Here is a 20,466-nt window from a genome sequence, read left to right on the forward strand (position 1 = left end):
CAACCACCAGACCAGGCTGCCCAGAGCCACATCCAGCCTGGCCTTGAATGCCTCCAGGGATGGGGCATCCACAGCCTCCTTGGGCAACCTGTTCCAGTGCATCACCACCTTCTGTGTGAAAAACTTTGTTTTAATATCTAACCTAAACCTCCCCTGTCGCAGTTTAAAACCATTCCCCATTGTCCTATCCACCCTCATAAACAGTTGTTCCCCAAATATAAGCCCATGGGTTTGAAGACATACAGAGTGTTACTGGTAAAGTTAGCCCTCTCGAGAGCAAAAGGTTGTTTCAGATCTGCAGTGCATTTAATGGTAACTTTATCTCTTTCTGAGTGTTAAGCTTTTTCCTAGTAAGTGCTCTTTGAAATAAAAGTTGCAGTAGTGGTGCAAAGCTCGATTTTGTCATTTTCATCAAAACAAATTCTAGATGATGTATGAATATGCATACTTTCTTTAGAAGCTAAATTATCTTAGCTTCAATATGTCAGAAAATCCAAATGTGTGGCAAGTCTTATACGGTTACAGTCTGAGAAATGTCCTCTTCTTCTGTCCTTTATTCCCAGTGAAAAAGCCCCTTATTTTTCTGAACAGAACAGTGATGTTGTCACAACAGCGGGCCATTTTTCTTTCTATACAGACATTCTTTATTCCTTCTGATGCTTCAGGATTCGTTTTGTTTCCTTTTGGCTTTTCAGATGGCACATCCTCTCTCTTTCCCTATACCTTCTGCATTAAACATCTTCTTTATTCCCACTACCTCAATTTCATTACTTTCCAATATACTGAAGAATCTGGCTTTGGTAATTTTCTCTCCCCAAACCAGCAATGACTTCTTCCTGGCTATCTGACAAGGGTGAAAATTTTCAAAGCAACTTAATCTTCTAAATTAAATCTGCTTATTCTAAAGCCTTTTGTCTGTCTTTCTTCATTCTTCTTGATTCGCCTGCTGCTTTGTCAGCATGTGGACCATTAGCACTTGTATTCCCCCAAGATTTAAGAATCATTTTATTATTTTGTTCCTTCACTGATCTTCCAGTGGTTTCTGTGATACTTTCTTTGCCATTGTATTATACAACTAATTCTTTTCTCCTGTTATATATAATATAATATACATATAATATTAAAAATAAATGAATAATCATACATAATAATATTTGGGGTAGTGAACATTAATCATGAAAAAAATGGTATATGTAACAGAAGGAAGGATACAGAGGAGTATGAATACAGCTTCATACAATAAGGTGAGATTACCAAGTTTACATGGTCACGAATTAACTTTGTAGATGATTATAACCATTTTAATTTTGGTTATGCCTGCATCCTACTGAGGTTAATTTATCATAGTGTTCCACGAGCATTTATAAGAAAGTGCTCCTTTTGTATAAGTGCAAATAAGATGGTCTAGGAAATCATTCTCAGTTTAGGACAAGCAAGATACTGAGTCACTGTAAAGCTCATTAAACTACCGAATCAGAGTAATATAACAGCATTAGCAGTCGTTCATGATAAAGGACTTTAAGAAGCAGGACATATTCAGTGGTTCTTCCTACATAACTTCGTAACGTTTAGTAATTTGTGGACTTCATGGACTTCTAAGATGAAGGATTGGAGATATTGCGTTTTACAGTACATGGCACATCTATTCTTGATGAAATTGTCAGATACCTTTTAGACATTTAAACCTTCAGTCTCCTACACAGCCTTTGGAAATACTTTTTCAAGTCTTAATGATGAGTTACAAAAAAAACCCAACCATCATCACTTTCTGTTTGATAGTCATTTCCTTGGTTCCTCAAGTTGTTATATTACGTAAATTATGAGAACTGCTCTGAAAGTAATGCTTCCTATTTTATTGTTGGCCCATGACAACAGAGGCAGATGTTGGTGGTATGGCAGTAGAAGCCAAGCCTTCCCACCAGTATCTTGTTCCATTCTGTTGCTGTGTGACAGATGGCAGCATAGGGACAGTCTGACAGAACAGTATCTGACACAGAAGTGCGTATGAAGCAAAGTGTATAAATCAGTGTATAAATTAACTCTTTGGATCTTGAAGTACTCTGAGTGGATACTTAATAAGAACTTGGGATGCAGGACATTCTGCAGTTTGTATGCATTAGCTAGTGATGTTTGGTGCCATAATTTGGTTGCCAGAACATTTGTGTGCCCACCAAACTCCCCTCTTCTGCAGATGCTGTTGTCCTCTGTCATATTTACCAGCTCTGTGCTGATGCTTTGGATTACCAAAAGGCATCTTGGTAGGGGTGGCCATGAGGGACAGGGAAGTGATTGTTCCTCTCTGCCCTCTTGAGGCTCCATTTGGAGTACTTTGTTCAGGTCTGGGGCCCCCAGTACAAGAAAGACAGGGAACTGTTGGAGGTGGTCCAGGAACAGGCTTCCCAGAGGGGCTGTGGACACCCCGTCCCTGGAGGTGTTCAAGGCCGGGTTGAATGGGGCTCTGTGCAGCCTGGTCTAGTATTAAATGTGGAGGTTGGTGGCTCTGCCTGCAGCAGGGAGGTTGGAGCTTGGTGATCCTTGAGGTCTCTTCCAACCCAAGCCATTCTATGATTCTATGATCCTCTGATCTCACCTGGCAGTAGATAATTCTGTGTGAGAAGCTGAACTGAGGTCTTGATTTTGGGAGGAGAGAGTGAGGGAATACCTAGGGGGTTTCCACAATAGACATGACATGAGCAGTATAAATAGATGATACTTGAAAATATAAAGATTTTCAATAGTCTTCAGCAATAAATGCAGTTACTATTGCTTAATGGTGTTCTACAACATCCGGTTACAGGGTTGAACTAGGAATGAGCACAGATTTGGATTGCAGCATTTTGGGTGGGCTTTGTCCTTGTTTAATCTGTATATAGTGTCATTCTAGATAATAAGAAATAATCTGGTGGCAGAATTTGCACAAATAAGATTTCTGAGTCTGCTGAAACCTGGAAATTCCTGAAGAATGCTGATTGTTGTTGGAGCCAGGGTTATATTATGATTTAATGGCTTTTCTGGGCTTCATTTGATGACCTGGCCTAGAAAAACATTTTGAAGTAATAAAGCGTCTGTTTGGCTCCAAACTAATGAGAGAAGCATTGCTCTTTGCATTAACTGTTCTTTAGGAAGAGTCACAGATAGCTACTAATAAACCTTATTAAAAAGCTTAAGCAAGACTGAAGGAAATAGAAAACAGAGAAACTATTCCATTTGAAGTGTATACGTTTAAAAAAAAAAAAAGAGGAGAAGAAAGCAAACCCAAAGGGTTTTGCCTCTCTTCCATGTGACTTGCAGCTTGCTGCACTTCAGTTGCATTGCCTCTGAGATACGTTAAGTGCAGCTCAGTTTAATGAAGGAGCGGGTAGGACAAATCAAGGCTAGAGACTATTTGCAGCAGAGACTGGGTAAGTAAATGCAGATGTAGGTGAGTGCTTGCTGATGTTGTGCCAATGTTATTATCCATAGCCTGTAGCATTTCAAGCAATGCTCAGGGATGGCATTTTTTGGTGGTCTTTTCTTTGTTTTATTTAAATAATTTGCAAGTGTGGGTTGTAGGTTCTTTGCAGTGGATTTAGTTGTGAGTGATAGAGATTACACGTAATTTTTTTCAGACTTCCTGCAGAAAAAAAACAAAACAAAACAAAACAAAAAAGCCAACTATAAATGACTTCCCTCTAATTTCACGTACCTGTTTTGTTTTAAATTCTTTGCTTTGAAAGAAACTGCTTTGTCTGCTTTTGTGCATTGCTCAAAATAATTTCAGTGGGAGTTAGCTGATGATAGTTTCTGATGCCTTGCTGGTATTTTAATTATTTTCCTACTGGTGAGGGAAAGGGAGAAACAGCTTCTGCTCTGAATAAACCTCCTAGATAGAGCATTTTCAGAATTCTAGTATCTAAAGCCAGACCACTGCAATCTCCTCAGCATCAACTTGCTCCAGGAATTCGTTCGACTGCTCCAGTAGGATCGTAGGGTTTTGATTTCAGATGTTTGCATTTGTTCTCTGTGTCTCTCTATAAAGATCTGTATGTGTTCCTAGACTTTATATATAAAAGTTCTGGTTTAACTGTTTGTATGCGTAAAACTGAGTAATATTGTCAATATACAACGTAGTGAAGTACAGTGAAATTATTGTTGTTTTAATGCTTCCTGGCTTTCGGTTTTTAAGTATGTATTTATTTATTTGGATTCTCCTTATTTGAATGGACGTTGCAGTTTCTGTAACTCTGTTATGAACTAGGATTGCAATTTCAATCAATTACTGATTTCTAGAACAGTTCTTTTGGTGGTTTCGGTGCCTTCTGTTTGAGTACTTAAGCCTCAGTGCACAAAGAGCACAAAGAGGGAAGGAGGCACGATCAATAGGCATTGTGAAAGCTTATATTGAAGCCTGATTAGAGTCTTAGGAACTGCAGAAGGAAAAGCAAACTCTTTCATGGTTGGTAGTGTAGTAACAAACATATTACTGTTAAGTGCTGAATGTCTTGTGGTCTAGGGCGTGTCTTCCTTTTGCATCATCTCATGGAAAATATTGCATTGGGTACTATATTCTGTCATGGGTTTTGCCGTCTGGAATCACCAGAATGCAAATCTTTTTCAGATAATCACTCCGTTCAGGAGGCTGATATTGTGTGCTGAGAACAGAAAAGAAATGGAGGACTGGATAAGCTCTCTGAAGTCTGTACAGTCCCGGGAACACTATGAGGTAAGTCGAGCTCCCTGTTGGTGCTACCTGCTCCATCTGAATGGATCCAGCAACAGGACACAGAGATAGAGTAGCTGACTGTTATTAGTATGAAAAGTCTACATAGTGTCAGGATAAAGCTTCACATTAAGAGCTTGCTACTGGATTCTTGTGATACTTTCATTTAGAAGTCTGGAGGTAGAGCTAGCTAAGTATCCTTGTGAAAATACTTGTTGCTAACATTGCACTCTCCCCTGTAATGTGGAACAGTAGCTAATTTCAGTCACCGTAGCTGTGTTCTGTACTTGCAAATTTGTCTTAACTTCTCCTTTACTAGACGGCACAGTTTAATGTGGAACATTTCTCAGGGATGCATAACTGGTACGCCTGCTCCCATGCCCGACCCACCTTCTGCAACGTGTGTAGAGAGAGCCTCTCTGGAGTCACTTCTCATGGCCTGTCCTGCGAAGGTAAAATGAATGCTTTCTTCCCTCCATTTATAATGCTGTGTACACATATAAATTACCGACAGCTTAAGACAAATAACGATTCTGAAAATAAGGAGTAAGCAAAAAGCCTGACGGGAGAGATCTATTCACTAGAGTGGCTTTCTCTTGGGGAGACCGGCTACTAATGATATGGCTCACCCTCTTTGTGCTGCAGGTGCCTTTTTCTAGCTCATTTCAATAAATTATTTCCTTCTGCTGCAGCTACCAGTTTGGAATGTGCTTGCCTAGGTGGATGGTTTGCAAGGAAAGATAGGATTTCTTTGATTTGCACTCGAAAAACACAGATGTGTAACAAAATAGTCTTGCTGGTGTGCAGAATCAGCATTCCTCAGGAAAAAAAAAGAAGTCATAACAGTACTTTCTACCACACATCTATAAAAATGATTAACGCTTTTTGTTCTGCACTGAGGAGGGATTTATTGCTTTAAAAGTTCTGTCATGCAGTGAGGGGGGAAGGGCTGTAAATGTCTTTGCAGTTTCTGGTTAAACAAATCCAGTAGAAACAAAAAGGAGGTGTGACTAAAACTTGGGAATTAAGCTGCTCTGGAGAAATGATCGTTTGCAAACAAGTATTTGTCATAAACCTGCAACAGCTTATGTATTTCCTGCTGCGAGAACTCTGAAAGAGCTGTGGCAAGTCTGGTAGTGTTAAAATACAGCAGAAAATAAAGCATAGTTGTGACCTTATGATGTGTATGAAATGTAGAGGCAAGTTTTAGTGTCACTTTCTTGCTATATGTGAAATACTTAATTACAAATAGCTAGCTATCCAGAAAGGAGTAACTGTTATCACCGCATTCAAGACTTCATTTTTGGATGCATGTCAGCATACCGCAAATACATTTCTTTTATCTGTTATAATACTGAAGGTCTGAGTATGATTATGTGCGTTATCAATACTGTTAGGTAGCTAATGGTGCAGTTGACACAGACCCATTTCATAGAAATTAGAAGTAGCATAGTTACATTCAGCTCCTCTGGTATATGTTTTCTGCTGTGTGTAAGTCATTTGGGCAATTTTAAAGCAAGTGTGGTATTTCCCATGTCTGATATTGGCAGATGGAAGAATCATATGCTTAACTAAAATGCAGTTGTATTGCCTCTATGTGCGGATACGGCTATATTTAATCAGGAAAAGGAAAAGAAAGTCTCCTTTCCCTTCATAATGTATTTATCCTTGTGTAAGTTAATATTATGGCTATTTTAAAAGGTTGATTAGTGGGAGTTATTCTTATAAGATCATTGATATTAATGGTTGTAGCTCATCATTTTTCTAAGTGTTTTCTAAGTGTGGTTTTAGTGCTTCTAAGTACAGCTCTTTTTTCCAAGGGGCTGATGTTAACTTGAAGGAGATTTCCACATTTGGACTTTGTCACCTGTCTGCATAACTTACTACAAACTATTACTACATTTATTCACTTTTCTGGTGCCAATTGATCTTTCATCAATTCTTACCAAAGACTGGATTGACTTCTCCTTTGCCCTCAGTTTCATAAGCATTTATGACCTGGATTGGTTTAAATATAGATAAAATGATACCCATCTATCTGTTAAGAATATCTGTCTGTTATGAACCTCTGCTTTCTTCTTAGATACGAGTTAGTATCTATTTTATCCTTCTTTTCTCCCAGTATTTTAAAAAGTAAAAGGAGTACCTTAATTGTCCGTCTAATCTAAATTAGCTGTTGGTTGGCTTTTGTCTGGGAATACTCATACTTCTCCCCCAGTTCCATGTAAATCTCCTCATGCAAAAATATACCTTGGTTTAATGATAGTTCTTCCTCTGAAACTGTTATGTGACCTGAGTTCGTGTTTACTTGCTTCTGTCATGTGCACTTCTGAGGCAGTTGACCATCTATTTCCTACTTATCCCATGCTAGCAATATATATTGTTTGAAAAGATGATGTAGTAGGTACTGAGACTTAATATTCCCTGGACGTGTTCTCTTCTTCTTTTTCTCATTGTGTCTTTGAAATAAACCTGTTTAAATATTCATGCCTGATGTCTGAAGCCTCCAGTGCTGCTTTACTCTGGGAATCCATTTATATCTATATTAAATTCAATTATATGTGTGGTCATTGATCTCGAGACTCTCTATATTATCTTATGTGTTGAAAAGCATGAGAGGCTTCTTCTTGAGAGATATTAGAACTCTTCCTCCTTTTCAGTGGTCTGGGTTACTGGCACATCAAGCTATCTTGAGAGTAGCTTGGAGAGCTACTTTGTGCTCTTTTGATCTGACTCTTGAATACTAGCTATAGGTAAATATAAAAACCAGTTTCATTCTAATGTTTTGCAGTTTACAATACTTTGAAAGATTAGTCCTCTCATATTTTATTCTCTTAGATCTGCTGATCTCCAGCAGCACTGCCCAAATGTTTGTTCATGCCTGACGGCACAAGCCTCATTTCTTTTGGAAGTAAAACAGGTGCCTTCTTTTTTCAGCACCTCTTCCCTTCCAATAACCTTTGGCAAAAGTTGGCCAAGTTAATTGCAAGCCACTCTGAGGATGCCCCTGTAAGTTTGGTGTAAGCCATGGTTGTGAAGCAGAGTGCATTAATGCCTTTAGTGGGGGGACTGAATATAGCATGAACTTACATCACTTCAGAAGTCAAAGAACTGATACTTTTGTCAAACTGAAGATGTAAATTCATATCAAACTATCAAACTGGGCTGCATTCCTTTAACTGCTAAAGACAGTAAAATTAAATGTATTTGTGCAGTTGTACAGGGATGTTTCGCCCACCAATTTCTTTTTCTGTGTCTTCTCAAAAGGTTATGTACTTCTTAAGTGTTGTCTGTGTGTGATGTTGATGAACAAATATTTTCCTCTAGCTATCTAAAGGAATGATCTTCCTCTACATTCATCCACAGTCCTTACTAGGACAAGGAGATTAAATATTTTCTTTGGAAGTTGTCCCAAAGAAGCTGAATCAAGTAAGGCTTTTGTTCTTTATGCTCCTCAAATGTTTCCGTTATTGAAAGCTTGGCTTGCTTGTAGACTCAGGAGTCTAAGAGGTTGTCGGGTAAAGATAGGAATATACGTGATGCTTCGGCCTATAGGTCTTGATCACTACCTACAGAAACTCTCAAAGCTCTTTAGCCTCAATTACTCTGTATTAACACCACTTTTCTGTCCAAGTCTTTGACAGTGGAATGCAGGTGTTGTTCTTTTTTAATGTATTTTCTTTGCAGTGTTTTTGTTATCGTGACTGAATCTTGATTGCAGAATATACGTAATAAGCTGAAGATTACAGTTTAAATGAGATGGTTGCTACTATGATGAATTGCACAGACAAAGCAATGTTGAAAGAACACTTTAGGATCATGATTCAAGCAGTAAGAAAACACTGGGATTAAATTATCTCAGTAATTTTTCTTCATGCACTTGTTCTTTTTTTGTTGATTGCTTTTTTTCCCCACAGAACTCATCTTCTTACCCACTGCACAGGGCATTGCACATATGCTCTTTGGATGCTCATCATTTCCAGGATTTTTGCCACATTTTCTAAAGACTGGAGAGTGAATAGTGAGTGAAGCTACCCAGAAGGGAAAGGACATTCATAAAGAATTAAGCTATAATAAATAACAGTATTTTGTGCCTTTGTATTTTGCTGCATCCCTCTGTAATCCTGGAGAAATCACCTAAATGGTATTTTGAATCAAATCAGTAGTTAGATGCTTTTTATTTTCTGGATACCTCAGTTGGAGAACTATATCACAGCAGTGATTGGATGCATGGTCAGTCAATTCTGCCTCTGATTTATTGTATCCAGTGTAGTGCTAAATATAATAATTAAACAGAAGGGCTAGAAAGAAATGAATGTTTGTGTCTAAAAAGCAATGTTTAATTAGCTTTTGTTAAGTGAGACAAATACTTGTTGAAGACTGCTATGAATGAGAGTATGGTACAGCTGCATACTTGACAAGAACCATACAGTCTGTGAAGTGAATGACGGTCCTCTTCTCAAAAAGAGTGTAATTATGTAACCGAAGACTTACCACCTGCATATGGAAGCTAAATTTGTTACATGACTAACTGAATTTTGTGGTCCTTGACTTTTTAATATGAACATTCTTTTAGTGCTGTCTTTGTAAAATAAGTTAATTTAGTTACCAGAATAAAAATAGTAAAAACTATCAAGAACCTACTGAATTTTATCCTTCATAACATAAGCATAGTCTGCAACTAGGAGTGAAGTTAGGTTGCTGTTCGCACGTGAGTCACTCCATTTTCACTGATGTTTTTCAGTCCTCCATGTGATCATAGTTTTGGAAACAAAACGTCAGGTTTCATGGACTGCTCTCCGATATAAATCCTCCCATGTCAACAACATACAACTACCAGCTCGGGGTTCTTTGAATCAGTTTCAGGACTTCAGCTTTGGCTTTTGAAGCTGTAAAAGCACGGTCAGAGTTTTTTGGCTCTTGAAGAATACAGATTAGAAAACTCATCATAAAATAGTGGTAGAGTGGTAACTTGGGCAGGATGCTCAATGCCTTTTCCTCGATGTAGCTGAATTAATTGATGGGTGGATAGAATGGAAGGCCTTTGAGGCAGAAGTGTTTGTTTCATAGCAAAGATCTCTATTTTGGATGCAAGAGATTCTGTGATGACATTCAGTAATGTTGACTTTTCTTCATTATAGATAATAATAGCTGCAGATTTAATCACTGTCTGACAGCAGATGTTGGTGCAACTGTGACAACTGTTCGCTAATTAAGTGGCTCTCTTGGTTGGTTTTTAGAGAGATCAGCTTCATGTTCCAGCTAGAAATATTTACATGGGAAATTAAAATGTGAAATGGTGTTCTACAAATAGTCTCGATTTTGATGGGCTATTTTTCTCCTTTTCTCATCATTTAAATTTCAGTGGCAAAGTAATGGCAATTGATGCTTAGCAACATGCCTGCATGTTTCCAGAAGATTTCAGATATCAGATTAATCCATGAATGTAATGCAGTATCACCCGAGATAAAAGAAATTATGGGTTAGTGCTTGAGATTTGATTTGAAATGTCCCTTCTTTTACCTCTCTCTTCTGCACAGTGATGTGTTTGTCTCTGAATTTCCATCTGGACCTTACAATCACTGTTTCTAGAAATGTTTTTTCCATGCTCAAATGAGCATGAATCGTTGTTTGATGATATTGGGTCTGCAGTGGGGTGATTTGCAGAAAATCTGGTCTCAGATTTGAATTATATTGTGCCCACAAATCAAACTTCAGTTGTAGCTTGCTGGAATATTGTCCATGGTGTGGCTTTTTGCAGCTCTTCAGATTCTTGGTTTGAATTTGTTCCTGCTTGGTAGAGAGAGGGTGAATACAGAGCTCTGAGATCTAAGTGGTAGATTAATAGGGTTTGAAAATTGTTATTTTCCTATGCCTTAAGCATTTGGAATTTCTTACTGCCCCTCTTCCCTGATGTGTTGTACCTTGATCTGCACAGCAAAGACAAATACGTGTCATTTGTGAGTTAGAAGCTGAATCTGGTGGCACGTCTTCTCCAAAATATTCAAGAGGCAAAACTTGTAAGGCCCAAGATGTTGGAAATGCAGCCTTTGTTTCTGAACTTGTCTGATAGCTGAGATTTGAGGCAAGTGGAACAAGTTTGCATTGGCAAATGCACAGTATGATGCTGAGCTATTCTGAAAATGCAAGCCTATCCTGTTGGTTGGGAGCTATGAATGCTGCTTTTTGAAATGGCCAGGGGAGCTGCTGTAAGGCAACAAAACTTCTGTTTCCATTTCTTTCTTCGATCTAAACACATACTGTCACACATCTCCCAGCACAGGGATGTTCGCTTCCAAACTCAAGTGTTGCTTACCTAGTTTCCATCCACTTTTAAAATTGATCTGGCAATAGATCAGTGAAATGAAAATGAGAAATGTATGATTCACAAGACCTTTTGTACCGTGGCTTAATGTTTTTAATGGTGGACAAGCGATGGGCCAAACCTTTTGATTGTTTCCTGTCAAATATTTGTTCCAAAGAGACTACTTCTTTTGGTCTTCTGGCTAGTTCTCATAAACCTTTAATGGTCTTTGCTAAAATAATTTATATAATGCACTCTAAACAGAATGATCTCATACGCTTCCAGTAAGAAGAAATACCCACAGTTGCATGCGTCACAGTGTTTGGGGTAGAGTGATATCGTTAGCTAGAGATACTAATTAAGCAGAATGAGATACAAGTACTTATTAGTTTGTCTGACTGTATTAGATGTCTGTGCTGAGTTATTACAGTTAGTGCATTTGTTATAAATAATCCAGTAAGAAGTCAGGTGTCTCTTACTGTAACCTCTTAGAAAATACTGTAACCACTGCTTGCCTGAATAAATGTATCATCACTTCATTCTTCCCTTTCTTAGCCTCTGGGAAAGCCAGCACGGTGCAGTATGTAAAAGGGATCCTTTAACCTAAGAAACTGAGCTCCTGAAGAAAAACTCTTCTCCCAGATACTCTCCCACTACATCTTAAAGATTTAAAACACAAATATGGTTGTGTGATGTAACAGTAGAATAGGCAAAAACATGGAGATGCGTTAGAAGTATGTTAGTGCCTCAGCGCATTGCACTGTATGTGAAAAATAGGCATTGATGTGAATTTGAGGACACAGTTAACATGGGCTACAGCTAAGGAAACAAAGCAGGGTAGTTCTCAGCTGCTGAGCTTTCTCACCATCCTTCCATCAGAGCCTTTGAGCTTGGCTGCTTATTCACGTTGTGGAGGTTTGAAGATGGACCTGAGCCAGCAGTGTGTGCTTGCAGCCCAGAAGGCCAGCTGTGTTCTGGGCTGCATTAAAAGAGGGGTGACCAACAGGGAGAGGGAGGTGATTGTCCCCCTCTACTAGGCTCTTGTCAGGCCCCATCTGCAGTACTGCGTCCAGGCCTGGGGCCCCCAGTACAGGAAGGACGTGGAGCTCTTGGAGCGGGTCCAGAAGAGGGACACTAAGATGATCAGAGGGATGGAGCACCTCTCCTATGAAGAAAGGTTGAGGGAACTGGGCTTGTTTAGCTTGGAGAAGAGAAGGCTGCGGGGAATCCTCATTGTGGCCCTCCAGGGAGCATATGAACAGGAGGGGGAATGGCTGTTTACAAGGGTGGATAGCAATAGGACAAGGGGGAGTGGTTTTCAACATTGGAACAGGTTGCCCAAGGAGGCTGTGGATGCCCCATCCCTGCAAGCATTCAAGGCCAGGCTGGATGTGGCTCTGGGCAGCCTGGTCTGGTGGTTGGCAACCCTGCACATAGCAGGGGGCTTGAAACTCCATGATCATTGTGGTCCTTTTCAACCCAGGCCATTCTATGATTCTATGATATGTTGAGCTCTTTCAAAGAGTTTATGAAAAACTACCAAGGCTGCATAAAGGATCTGTTGTCCTTAAATCCAATTTAGTGTGTTACAGCTGGCATGATTATAAACTGAATTTTCTTTGTGTTAGTTTGTGTCATGTTTACAACAGTAAGTGGCATGTTGTTGGCTGTTTTATGGATTATCTCTGTTTAATTTTTTAGGACATGTATCACTGAAATGCATCAAATAACACAGTTTACATGTTCATGTGTGTCTTGCAGTGTGTAAGTTTAAAGCACATAAAAGATGTGCTGTCCGAGCAACAAATAACTGCAAATGGACTACATTAGCCTCCATTGGAAAAGATATCATAGAAGATGAAGATGGTGTAAGTACTATTCTTATTTACAGTACTTTCCAATAGCTGGTTCTTAATGGAAAAAATGGCTAAGCATAGAAATGTTGTCATGAGACCCATTGAACTAATGGTACGTGGCAGTATTCCCAAACAGTTTTCAAAGATTATCATGGTATTTAAAACGAAATGTTATATTTCTTTCTTACAAGACAAGCTTAATGTCTGTGGACACTAGATTGTGTGCGTGGTGCGAGATTTTAAAGACCACATGCAGAGAAACTGAAGGTGAATAATTGCTCTGAGAATTTCCTACTGCTCTTAAGCAAGGGTGGTATTTTACAGCATTACCAAGCTGTTTTGACATTCTATTTTGTGTCCTCCTTACTGATAGCTGTTCCCCAGAAGGCGTGTTTGGAATTAATACTAAATTGCACACCTATGAATTTCTCTTAATGCACAAGTTATTATTACTGGGACAGTGAGCGCACTTATAGAGCTGTGAATTATCAATCTCGGGTGACTGAGGTGGTACATAAAACCACAGACGTACTCTATTCTCCTGCCTGTCCTCCTTCTGAATTTAATTGTTGTGATGGGTTTGTGCTATGTAGTATGTATTAATTGACTGGGTATGTATTTGTTTTAGAGAATCTGTAGATTTAACTGCCTCATTGTTTTGTGCTGGTTGCTAGCACAGTGTCATGAATGGTTGAGTGAGAAGTGTATTACTTCTTTTACTACTAGGTACGTTTGAGTAGCTCAGTGGTAGCAATGGTGATAGGAAGATGGTTGGACTAGATGATCTTGTAGGTCCTTTCCAGTCTTGTGATTCTATGATTCAGCTGCCACACTTTCCATTTTGATAGCAGTTGCCTACCAAGAATCAGCATCAATTTGCTTACTCTGCCATTTTTTGGATGAGCAGATAGAGCTATGGGAGTAGTTATAATCCACCTGTAATTGAGAGACAAATGCTATGATTTCTGTATCTGGGTGTTTAACTTCTATGGCTACTTTTTCACAGATAGCTATGCCTCACCAGTGGTTAGAGGGTAATTTGCCCGTCAGTGCCAAATGCGCAGTCTGCGACAAGACCTGTGGCAGTGTTTTACGCCTACAAGATTGGAAGTGCCTTTGGTGTAAAGCTATGGTAGGTGCCACATCCAAGTGCCTGAGATTTTGCCAGCTCCATTGCTTGCCATTATTTTTAGTTTTTCATTTCATAACTGTGCTTTTAGATTAAGTAGGGAGAGGCAGCTTGTGCAAACTCAGGTCTTTCTAACGTTCAACATTTCTCATGACTGTCCTACTTCTTTCGCTTAATATTTAATACACCCACAAATGCAGTTTTCTTTAATAGGTGTTATCCAATGTGATTTCTCTGCCTTCTCCTAACTGATAACTGTGGAGGTTCAGACACCTGTTCTGTATGCGTAATAAACATATGTTAACGTTTTTCTGTCTTTCATAACAGTTAATTCGCATTCATCTTTAACAATATTACTGCAAGACTCTTGAAGTTCTCTTCTTTAGTATACTTTGTCAATGGCTGATTGAAATTTTATGACAGTGCAATTGCTTTCCCCCGCAGAATATAATTTTTTAACTTTTTTTTTTTTTTTTAGTTTGTCTAAAAAGAATGCTAGAATGCATGTTAGAATATATACATATATATACACATATATGCTAAATTATAGAACTAAGAAGTCAGCAGTTTTTTATTCTTGAAGCTCTCAGTATATAGATGTCTAAGGCTCTGTGTGTTGGCAGTGGAAAGTGACTGGCATCTCAAGAGGTTATTTGAAATTAGATAAACTACAGCACCTTCCATATGTGTGCCTGATTTTCCAATAGCTATGGAAAAAGACAGTATAGCACATATTTTATGGGACATTGGATATGTTTTCAGCTGTTTTGGCTGGCTTGTTCGTCTTCCAGAATATCCAAGTGAACTGCAAGTATGGAGCAATAGCTTTGCATGTGCAGAGTGTGCCTGCTCCCCTCAGCATAGATGCTGGCTGCTGGGAATTTGGTCCTAACTTGCTAAGGGATGGAGGTAAGCCATTCAATTGAAAGGACAATTCATACCTGCCATAGGGGTAGTCAGAGATGAAGTTCTCCGAACTTGCATTTTGTAGAACGTGTAACCAGCTTTTGTGGTTAAACACATATATTTTTGTACAGTCCCTCTATGCCTAAACATTATATTTTAGTCTACTTTTGTTCCACAGATACTCTATCTGTTGTAGTTCCACCACTGCAGACTAGGGAAATAATTTTTTCTTTATTTTCTAGGTTCATACTGCGTGTAAGGATCTGTACCCTCGTAAATGTCCACTTGGCCAATGTAAGGTATCGATCATACCTCCAACAGCACTAAACAGTATAGACTCTGATGGTACGTAGTATTGTAGCATGTTCAGTGCTCTCAAAGTCAGATAACTTTGCTTGATACTACATGCTACTGAATGTAAGCTGGCTGAATGGCTCTAATTCAGCAGCCGCCTTTTCAGGCTATAGAGCAGAATAGCTCATGTGGTTTCTTCAAATATCTTTCAAATAAAAGTAAGAATCGTGCAACACACTGATAAAGAAACTTAGCAAACATTCCAAACTCAGAGGTGCTCCTTGGTGTCTCAGAATAGAGATATGTAAGCAGACTGTACTTGAAGGCAGGGAATCGAATGAATACAGACTATCATGATCCAGCAGTTTTCTTTCTATAGTTCATGTTGATGCTGAATGTAGACCAGCAAATTTAACACAGTTTAATGATTTTTATTGTATGAAGATAATATAAGTCCTTGTTTATACTATAAACACTGCTATTTATTTGCTATTTGGTCTCCAGATCAGAGCACCGTTCAACTACCTATTATTCATGATAACAAGATTGTCCTATATTTGAAATTACTTTGCTTGGCATTACAATAAATTAAACAAATTTTATTTAAAATTATACATTATGATAATGTGGAATTATTGTAGCATCCTTTAATTTTTTTTTTTTAAATGTTATAGCTTTAGCATTTGTTTTAGGCATTAAAAATGGCACAGTTATTTTAGTATTGCATGAAATGCATGTCAACACCTATGCCTGTGATATCTGATTTTGAAGTGATGCTGAGAAAGCACTACGTCCATGGAATGTTTATGTTGGTAACAAGAAGTGTCCATTAGTGCCTATTGAGACTCTTATTGAGAGTCTGCTGTAATCATTTAAGACCTGATATTGATATTAATAACCTGTAATCACAACTGAAGGTCTGTTGTTCAATGAGTCTAATATAATTAATACTCTAACTTCAGCCCCAAAAAAGTTCTCATGTGAAGAGAAACTGAATATGATAACTTTTAAAATCTGTGAGTATTCTTAGAAAATTCAGGCTTGGATGATCCAGTTCAACCTAGTAAAGAAAAATCAAATGAGAAACCAAACTCTTCCAGCTGAAATATGTATTTAATTCTGTGATAATCTGTAAAGAGATTTGAGCAATATGCTAAAAAGTCAACCTTGTTTGCTGTGGAAGAAAATAAAGCTATTGTCTTCAGGATTTTACTAAATATAGACACTGAAAGTATTGGAGAGAAAAAAATGAGCTGGTAAATCTTGAGCAATTACATTTTCCTTGCAGGGCTGATATTCAGTTTAGCATTTACACAATGCATGATAAAATGTACTTCTTTTGTCTTTCATTCCTTTCTTCCTCTTTCCCATGATTTCTTTTTGTGTTGTTCATATTAGAAAGCCTTATTTATTTCATTCTTTCTAACTATGTTCACAGGTTTCTGGAAAGCCACATGCCCGCCATCCTGTGCCAGTCCTCTTTTAGTTTTTGTTAACTCAAAGAGTGGAGACAATCAGGGAGTAAAGTTTCTTCGTCGATTCAAACAGTCGTTAAATCCAGCTCAGGTGTTCGATTTAATGAATGGAGGACCTCACTTAGGGTAATGACCTTGGAAATCTTGAGCCATCCTTTCTGCGAGGGAATTTAGTGCAAAGCATAGTATTGTGTTGTCCCCTCATTGCAATAATTCTATCACCAATATCTAGCATGTGACTTCCTATTTAAGATTTACAGTAGATAACAGAGTTTCAGTATGAATTCTGGTGGGTGAAGGGATTGCAGGTTAATATTTTCCTTTTAGAAAGCCTCATCTGCAGCGGGTGATCAAGTACTCAAAAACTTCCATCACTGTAGAAATACGTTCAAAGTGTGATTTAGATAACAAATGCAAGAGGACATGAAATTGAGCATCTCACATAAATTTGGAGTCAGCCCACAATCAAAACCACCAGGCATCCTACAAAATCTAAAGGTTAACTGTTGGAGAGCTAGAGGTGGGGTTTGAATAGTGGATGCCACAATCCCAGCATCTATGCACATTCATAAAGATTAAATTCATGCACATTTTTCTGTTGTGTAACCTAATTCTGATCAACTGTAGCCCTGTGGTTCAGTGGCCTACTAAGATCAGTTAAGGCCACTGGAAACGTTATTTTTTGTAATCTTTAAGATGGAGAATTAAGCTTGCATGATAAGATTCAAACCCAAGCAAATGACAAACTTAACAATGAGCAAATAACACAAATGCAACAACTTGTATCTTTATAGTTAGTGCTGTGTTTTTAACTTATACTAACTCTTTAACTTGTAGTATCTTTTTATTGTAATCTTTTTAATCTATGTCACTTTCAGCTAACATTTTGTCCATGTAATTATCATAACGGATGAAAGTAAGGAAGGCTCATTTTAACTGGAGAGAATTTTGAGACAATCTGAAAAATTCACCTGTTCGAAGGCTCTCTTTCCTCTAATGCTTTTATATATCAGAACCATGATCCAAGAGGTTCACTTTGCATTTTACACAGTAATCGTAGGTCAGATTGGTTGCTTTTAACTATTCTTCCTCAAACAGTTTCCAAAGAGAGGTCCTTAGCAGATATTCTATCCAGTAGTAATGATGCCTACTTTTTTTCTAGTCGATCTAAAAAGCTTAGTTACATTCTTTCCTCAGATAAATGTATCTTTTGTTCTCAGACTTATTATCATGTACAATAGACATTATTTACTTGACAAAAATATAAAAGTTTCAAAAAACTGTGATCTTAATATGTTGCTTTTTAGAAACAGTTCTCAGATTATACATATTCTGGAAAATAACATGCATTAAGATGAACATATTTATTTCTGTTATTTTAAAAGCTAGCATGTTTAAAATTCATTCATTTTAGATTTACTTATTTTGCTTTTAAATCCCTGCTGTTCTTACCTCTTGGTTGTTTCTCCATATCTCATTCCCCTTTCCTCTCTGTCTCATATTTCACAGATTCACACAGAGTCACAGAACTGTAGGGGTTGGAAGGGACCTCTACAGACCACTAGCCCAAGCCCCATGCTAAAGCAGGTTCTCTGCAGTAGGTTGCACAGAAAAGAGTCCAGGCAGGTTTTGAATGTCTCCAGAGAAGGAGACTCCAAGACCTCTCTGGACAGCCTGTTCCAGTGCTCTGTAACCCACCAAGTAAAGAAGCTTCTCCTCATGTTCATATGGAACTTGGGTTCCAGTGTGTACCCGTTGCCCCCTGTTCTGTCAATCATTCTGCTTATTCTTTATTGTTCTTTTCAGTGCTGGTGAGGAGTCTGGAGCACAGGCCATATGAGGAGAGGCTGAAGGAGCTGGGAATGTTCAGCCTGGAGAAGAGGAGGCTTAGGGGAGACCTCATTGCTCTCTATAACTTCCTGAAGGGAGGTTGTAGTGAGCTGGGGGTTGGCCTTTTCTCTCATGTCATTAGTGATAGGACCAGAGGGAATGGTTTCAAGCTATGGCAGGGGAGATTCAGGTTGGACATTAGGAAGTATTACTTCTCAGAAAGGGTGGTCAGGCACTGGAATGGACTGCCCAGGGAGGTGGTGGAGTCACTGACCCTGGGGGTGTTCAAGGAAAGACTGGATGTTGTGTTGAGGGACATGGTTTAGTGGGAGCTATTGGTAATAGGTGAACGGTTGGACTGGATGATCTTTTAGGTCTTTTCCAACCTTGGTGGTTCTGTGATTCTGTGAAGGGTAGCATATTGTGTAGAGCAGGATGAGGAGCTATAGGAAGGAAGAGCAGGATATTGCTTTGAGTATGTAATATGAAATACAGTATTTGTTTTCTGTTGTCATCACCTTGCCTGTAATAATTGCCTCCAACTGTCCTTGTGTTTAATCAGTCACAAGTTGGCAAAAGCCCACTGGTGTTGTGGAGGATATCCTGTTGTTACATCTTAACAACTTCTTGTGAAAAAATTCCCTGTGCTTCTGACCTTAGTGGGAAGCACAGAACAGCTGTAATTTCAAAGCTTAGATTTTTTTATTTTTTTTTTTTAAATAATAATAATAAAATCCTGAAAACAATATCAAAGGAATTCTTTTAAAATAAAACTCTGCATGTTATTTATTGGAAATGCCAGTATAAGTGAAATATACGGCAACTAATGGGATATGCAGATAGCTTTACTGCAGTAGCTGGTTGCATCCACATACCTCATAATAATAAAAGACTAGCCATTGAGGTGCTGGATACTGCATACTCATGTCATGTCTGCTCACAAGTATGACTGATGTCTTAGTGGTGAACGTGACTGGCTCTAACGGGTTCCATTTTCCCTCCAGTTTGCGGCTATTTCAGAAGTTCGACAACTTCCGGATTCTTGTATGTGGTGGAGATGGAAGTGTGGGTTGGGTGTTGTCAGAAATCGATAAGCTCAGCTTGCACAAACAGGCAAGTGTGTATATTTATTTTCCTTTGCTGTACTCACTGTGCTTTTGTAAGCTTATTCTTCCTCAGTTTGGTTCTTTCTCATTTATGTGCATATAGTCAAAACTCTGTTAAATGACATTTTTTTTTAATGCACCATAATTACACTGTTTGATTTGCAAGCTTTTGATGCCAGCTAAATAACTCACGTTATTGAAATAACAAGTATTTGTAATAGATTGTACTTTCTCCTTCTAGTTTTCAATAGTAGATTTGCTCCTGTGTTGTGTTTCAGTGTCAGTTAGGGGTGTTACCCCTTGGTACTGGAAATGACCTTGCTCGTGTCCTTGGTTGGGGAGGATCCTGTGATGATGATACACAGCTTCCTCAGATTTTGGAGAAATTGGAACGAGCCAGCACAAAAATGTTAGACAGGTAAACTGATGTGTGTATATGCCTGATTTATCATGAGATTTGAATTGTTTTTTGGTTTCTTCTGGCCTAAATCCATCATAGAAGCTTAATCACGGAATCACAGTATGATTGAAGTTGGTAGGGACCTCTGGGTTCATCTGGTTTGGCCCTTGCTGCAGCAGGGATACCCACAAAAGGTTGCCTTGGACCATATTGAAATGTCTGTGTCTGCAGAAGGGTATAGATCCCATTCATGAGGAAAGTCAAAACAGCAACTGAGATAGATCTTCACTGTTTGCTTCAAACCAAAGGGTCAGAGGGGAGGGGTGGTGGTTGATGAGAATCGTTGTTTTACACAAAAATGATAAAGAGGAGGTATTTTCTTACACAACTGATGAAGCTGTTTGTTAGAAGTTATAAACATTAAGAAATTGCATAGATTCAAAACCATTCTGGGCAATTTCAAGGAC

The 20,466-nt window shown here is 38.5% G+C and overlaps 1 protein-coding gene across 6 annotated transcripts in view; it reads left to right on the forward strand.

The window, feature by feature from the left end:
* The window catches only part of DGKH (diacylglycerol kinase eta), a 150,216-nt gene that overhangs the window by 94,702 nt on the left and 35,048 nt on the right, over positions 1 to 20,466 (forward strand). For 2 of the 6 annotated variants that reach the window (XM_072358514.1, XM_072358505.1), the window contains exons 5-12: positions 4,598 to 4,702; positions 5,019 to 5,151; positions 12,765 to 12,871; positions 13,866 to 13,991; positions 15,137 to 15,239; positions 16,627 to 16,789; positions 19,498 to 19,606; positions 19,878 to 20,017. In XM_072358514.1, the coding sequence (XP_072214615.1) occupies positions 4,598 to 4,702; positions 5,019 to 5,151; positions 12,765 to 12,871; positions 13,866 to 13,991; positions 15,137 to 15,239; positions 16,627 to 16,789; positions 19,498 to 19,606; positions 19,878 to 20,017 (986 nt within the window). Of the gene's footprint in view, positions 1 to 3,310; positions 3,402 to 3,830; positions 3,958 to 4,597; positions 4,703 to 5,018; positions 5,152 to 12,764; positions 12,872 to 13,865; positions 13,992 to 15,136; positions 15,240 to 16,626; positions 16,790 to 19,497; positions 19,607 to 19,877; positions 20,018 to 20,466 lie in introns of those variants that run through there. The other 4 variants (XM_072358523.1, XM_072358538.1, XM_072358531.1 and 1 more) reach the window with 4 other exon arrangements.

Source organism: Excalfactoria chinensis, chromosome 1, assembly GCF_039878825.1.
Source record: "Excalfactoria chinensis isolate bCotChi1 chromosome 1, bCotChi1.hap2, whole genome shotgun sequence".
Classification (NCBI taxonomy): domain Eukaryota; kingdom Metazoa; phylum Chordata; class Aves; order Galliformes; family Phasianidae; genus Excalfactoria; species Excalfactoria chinensis.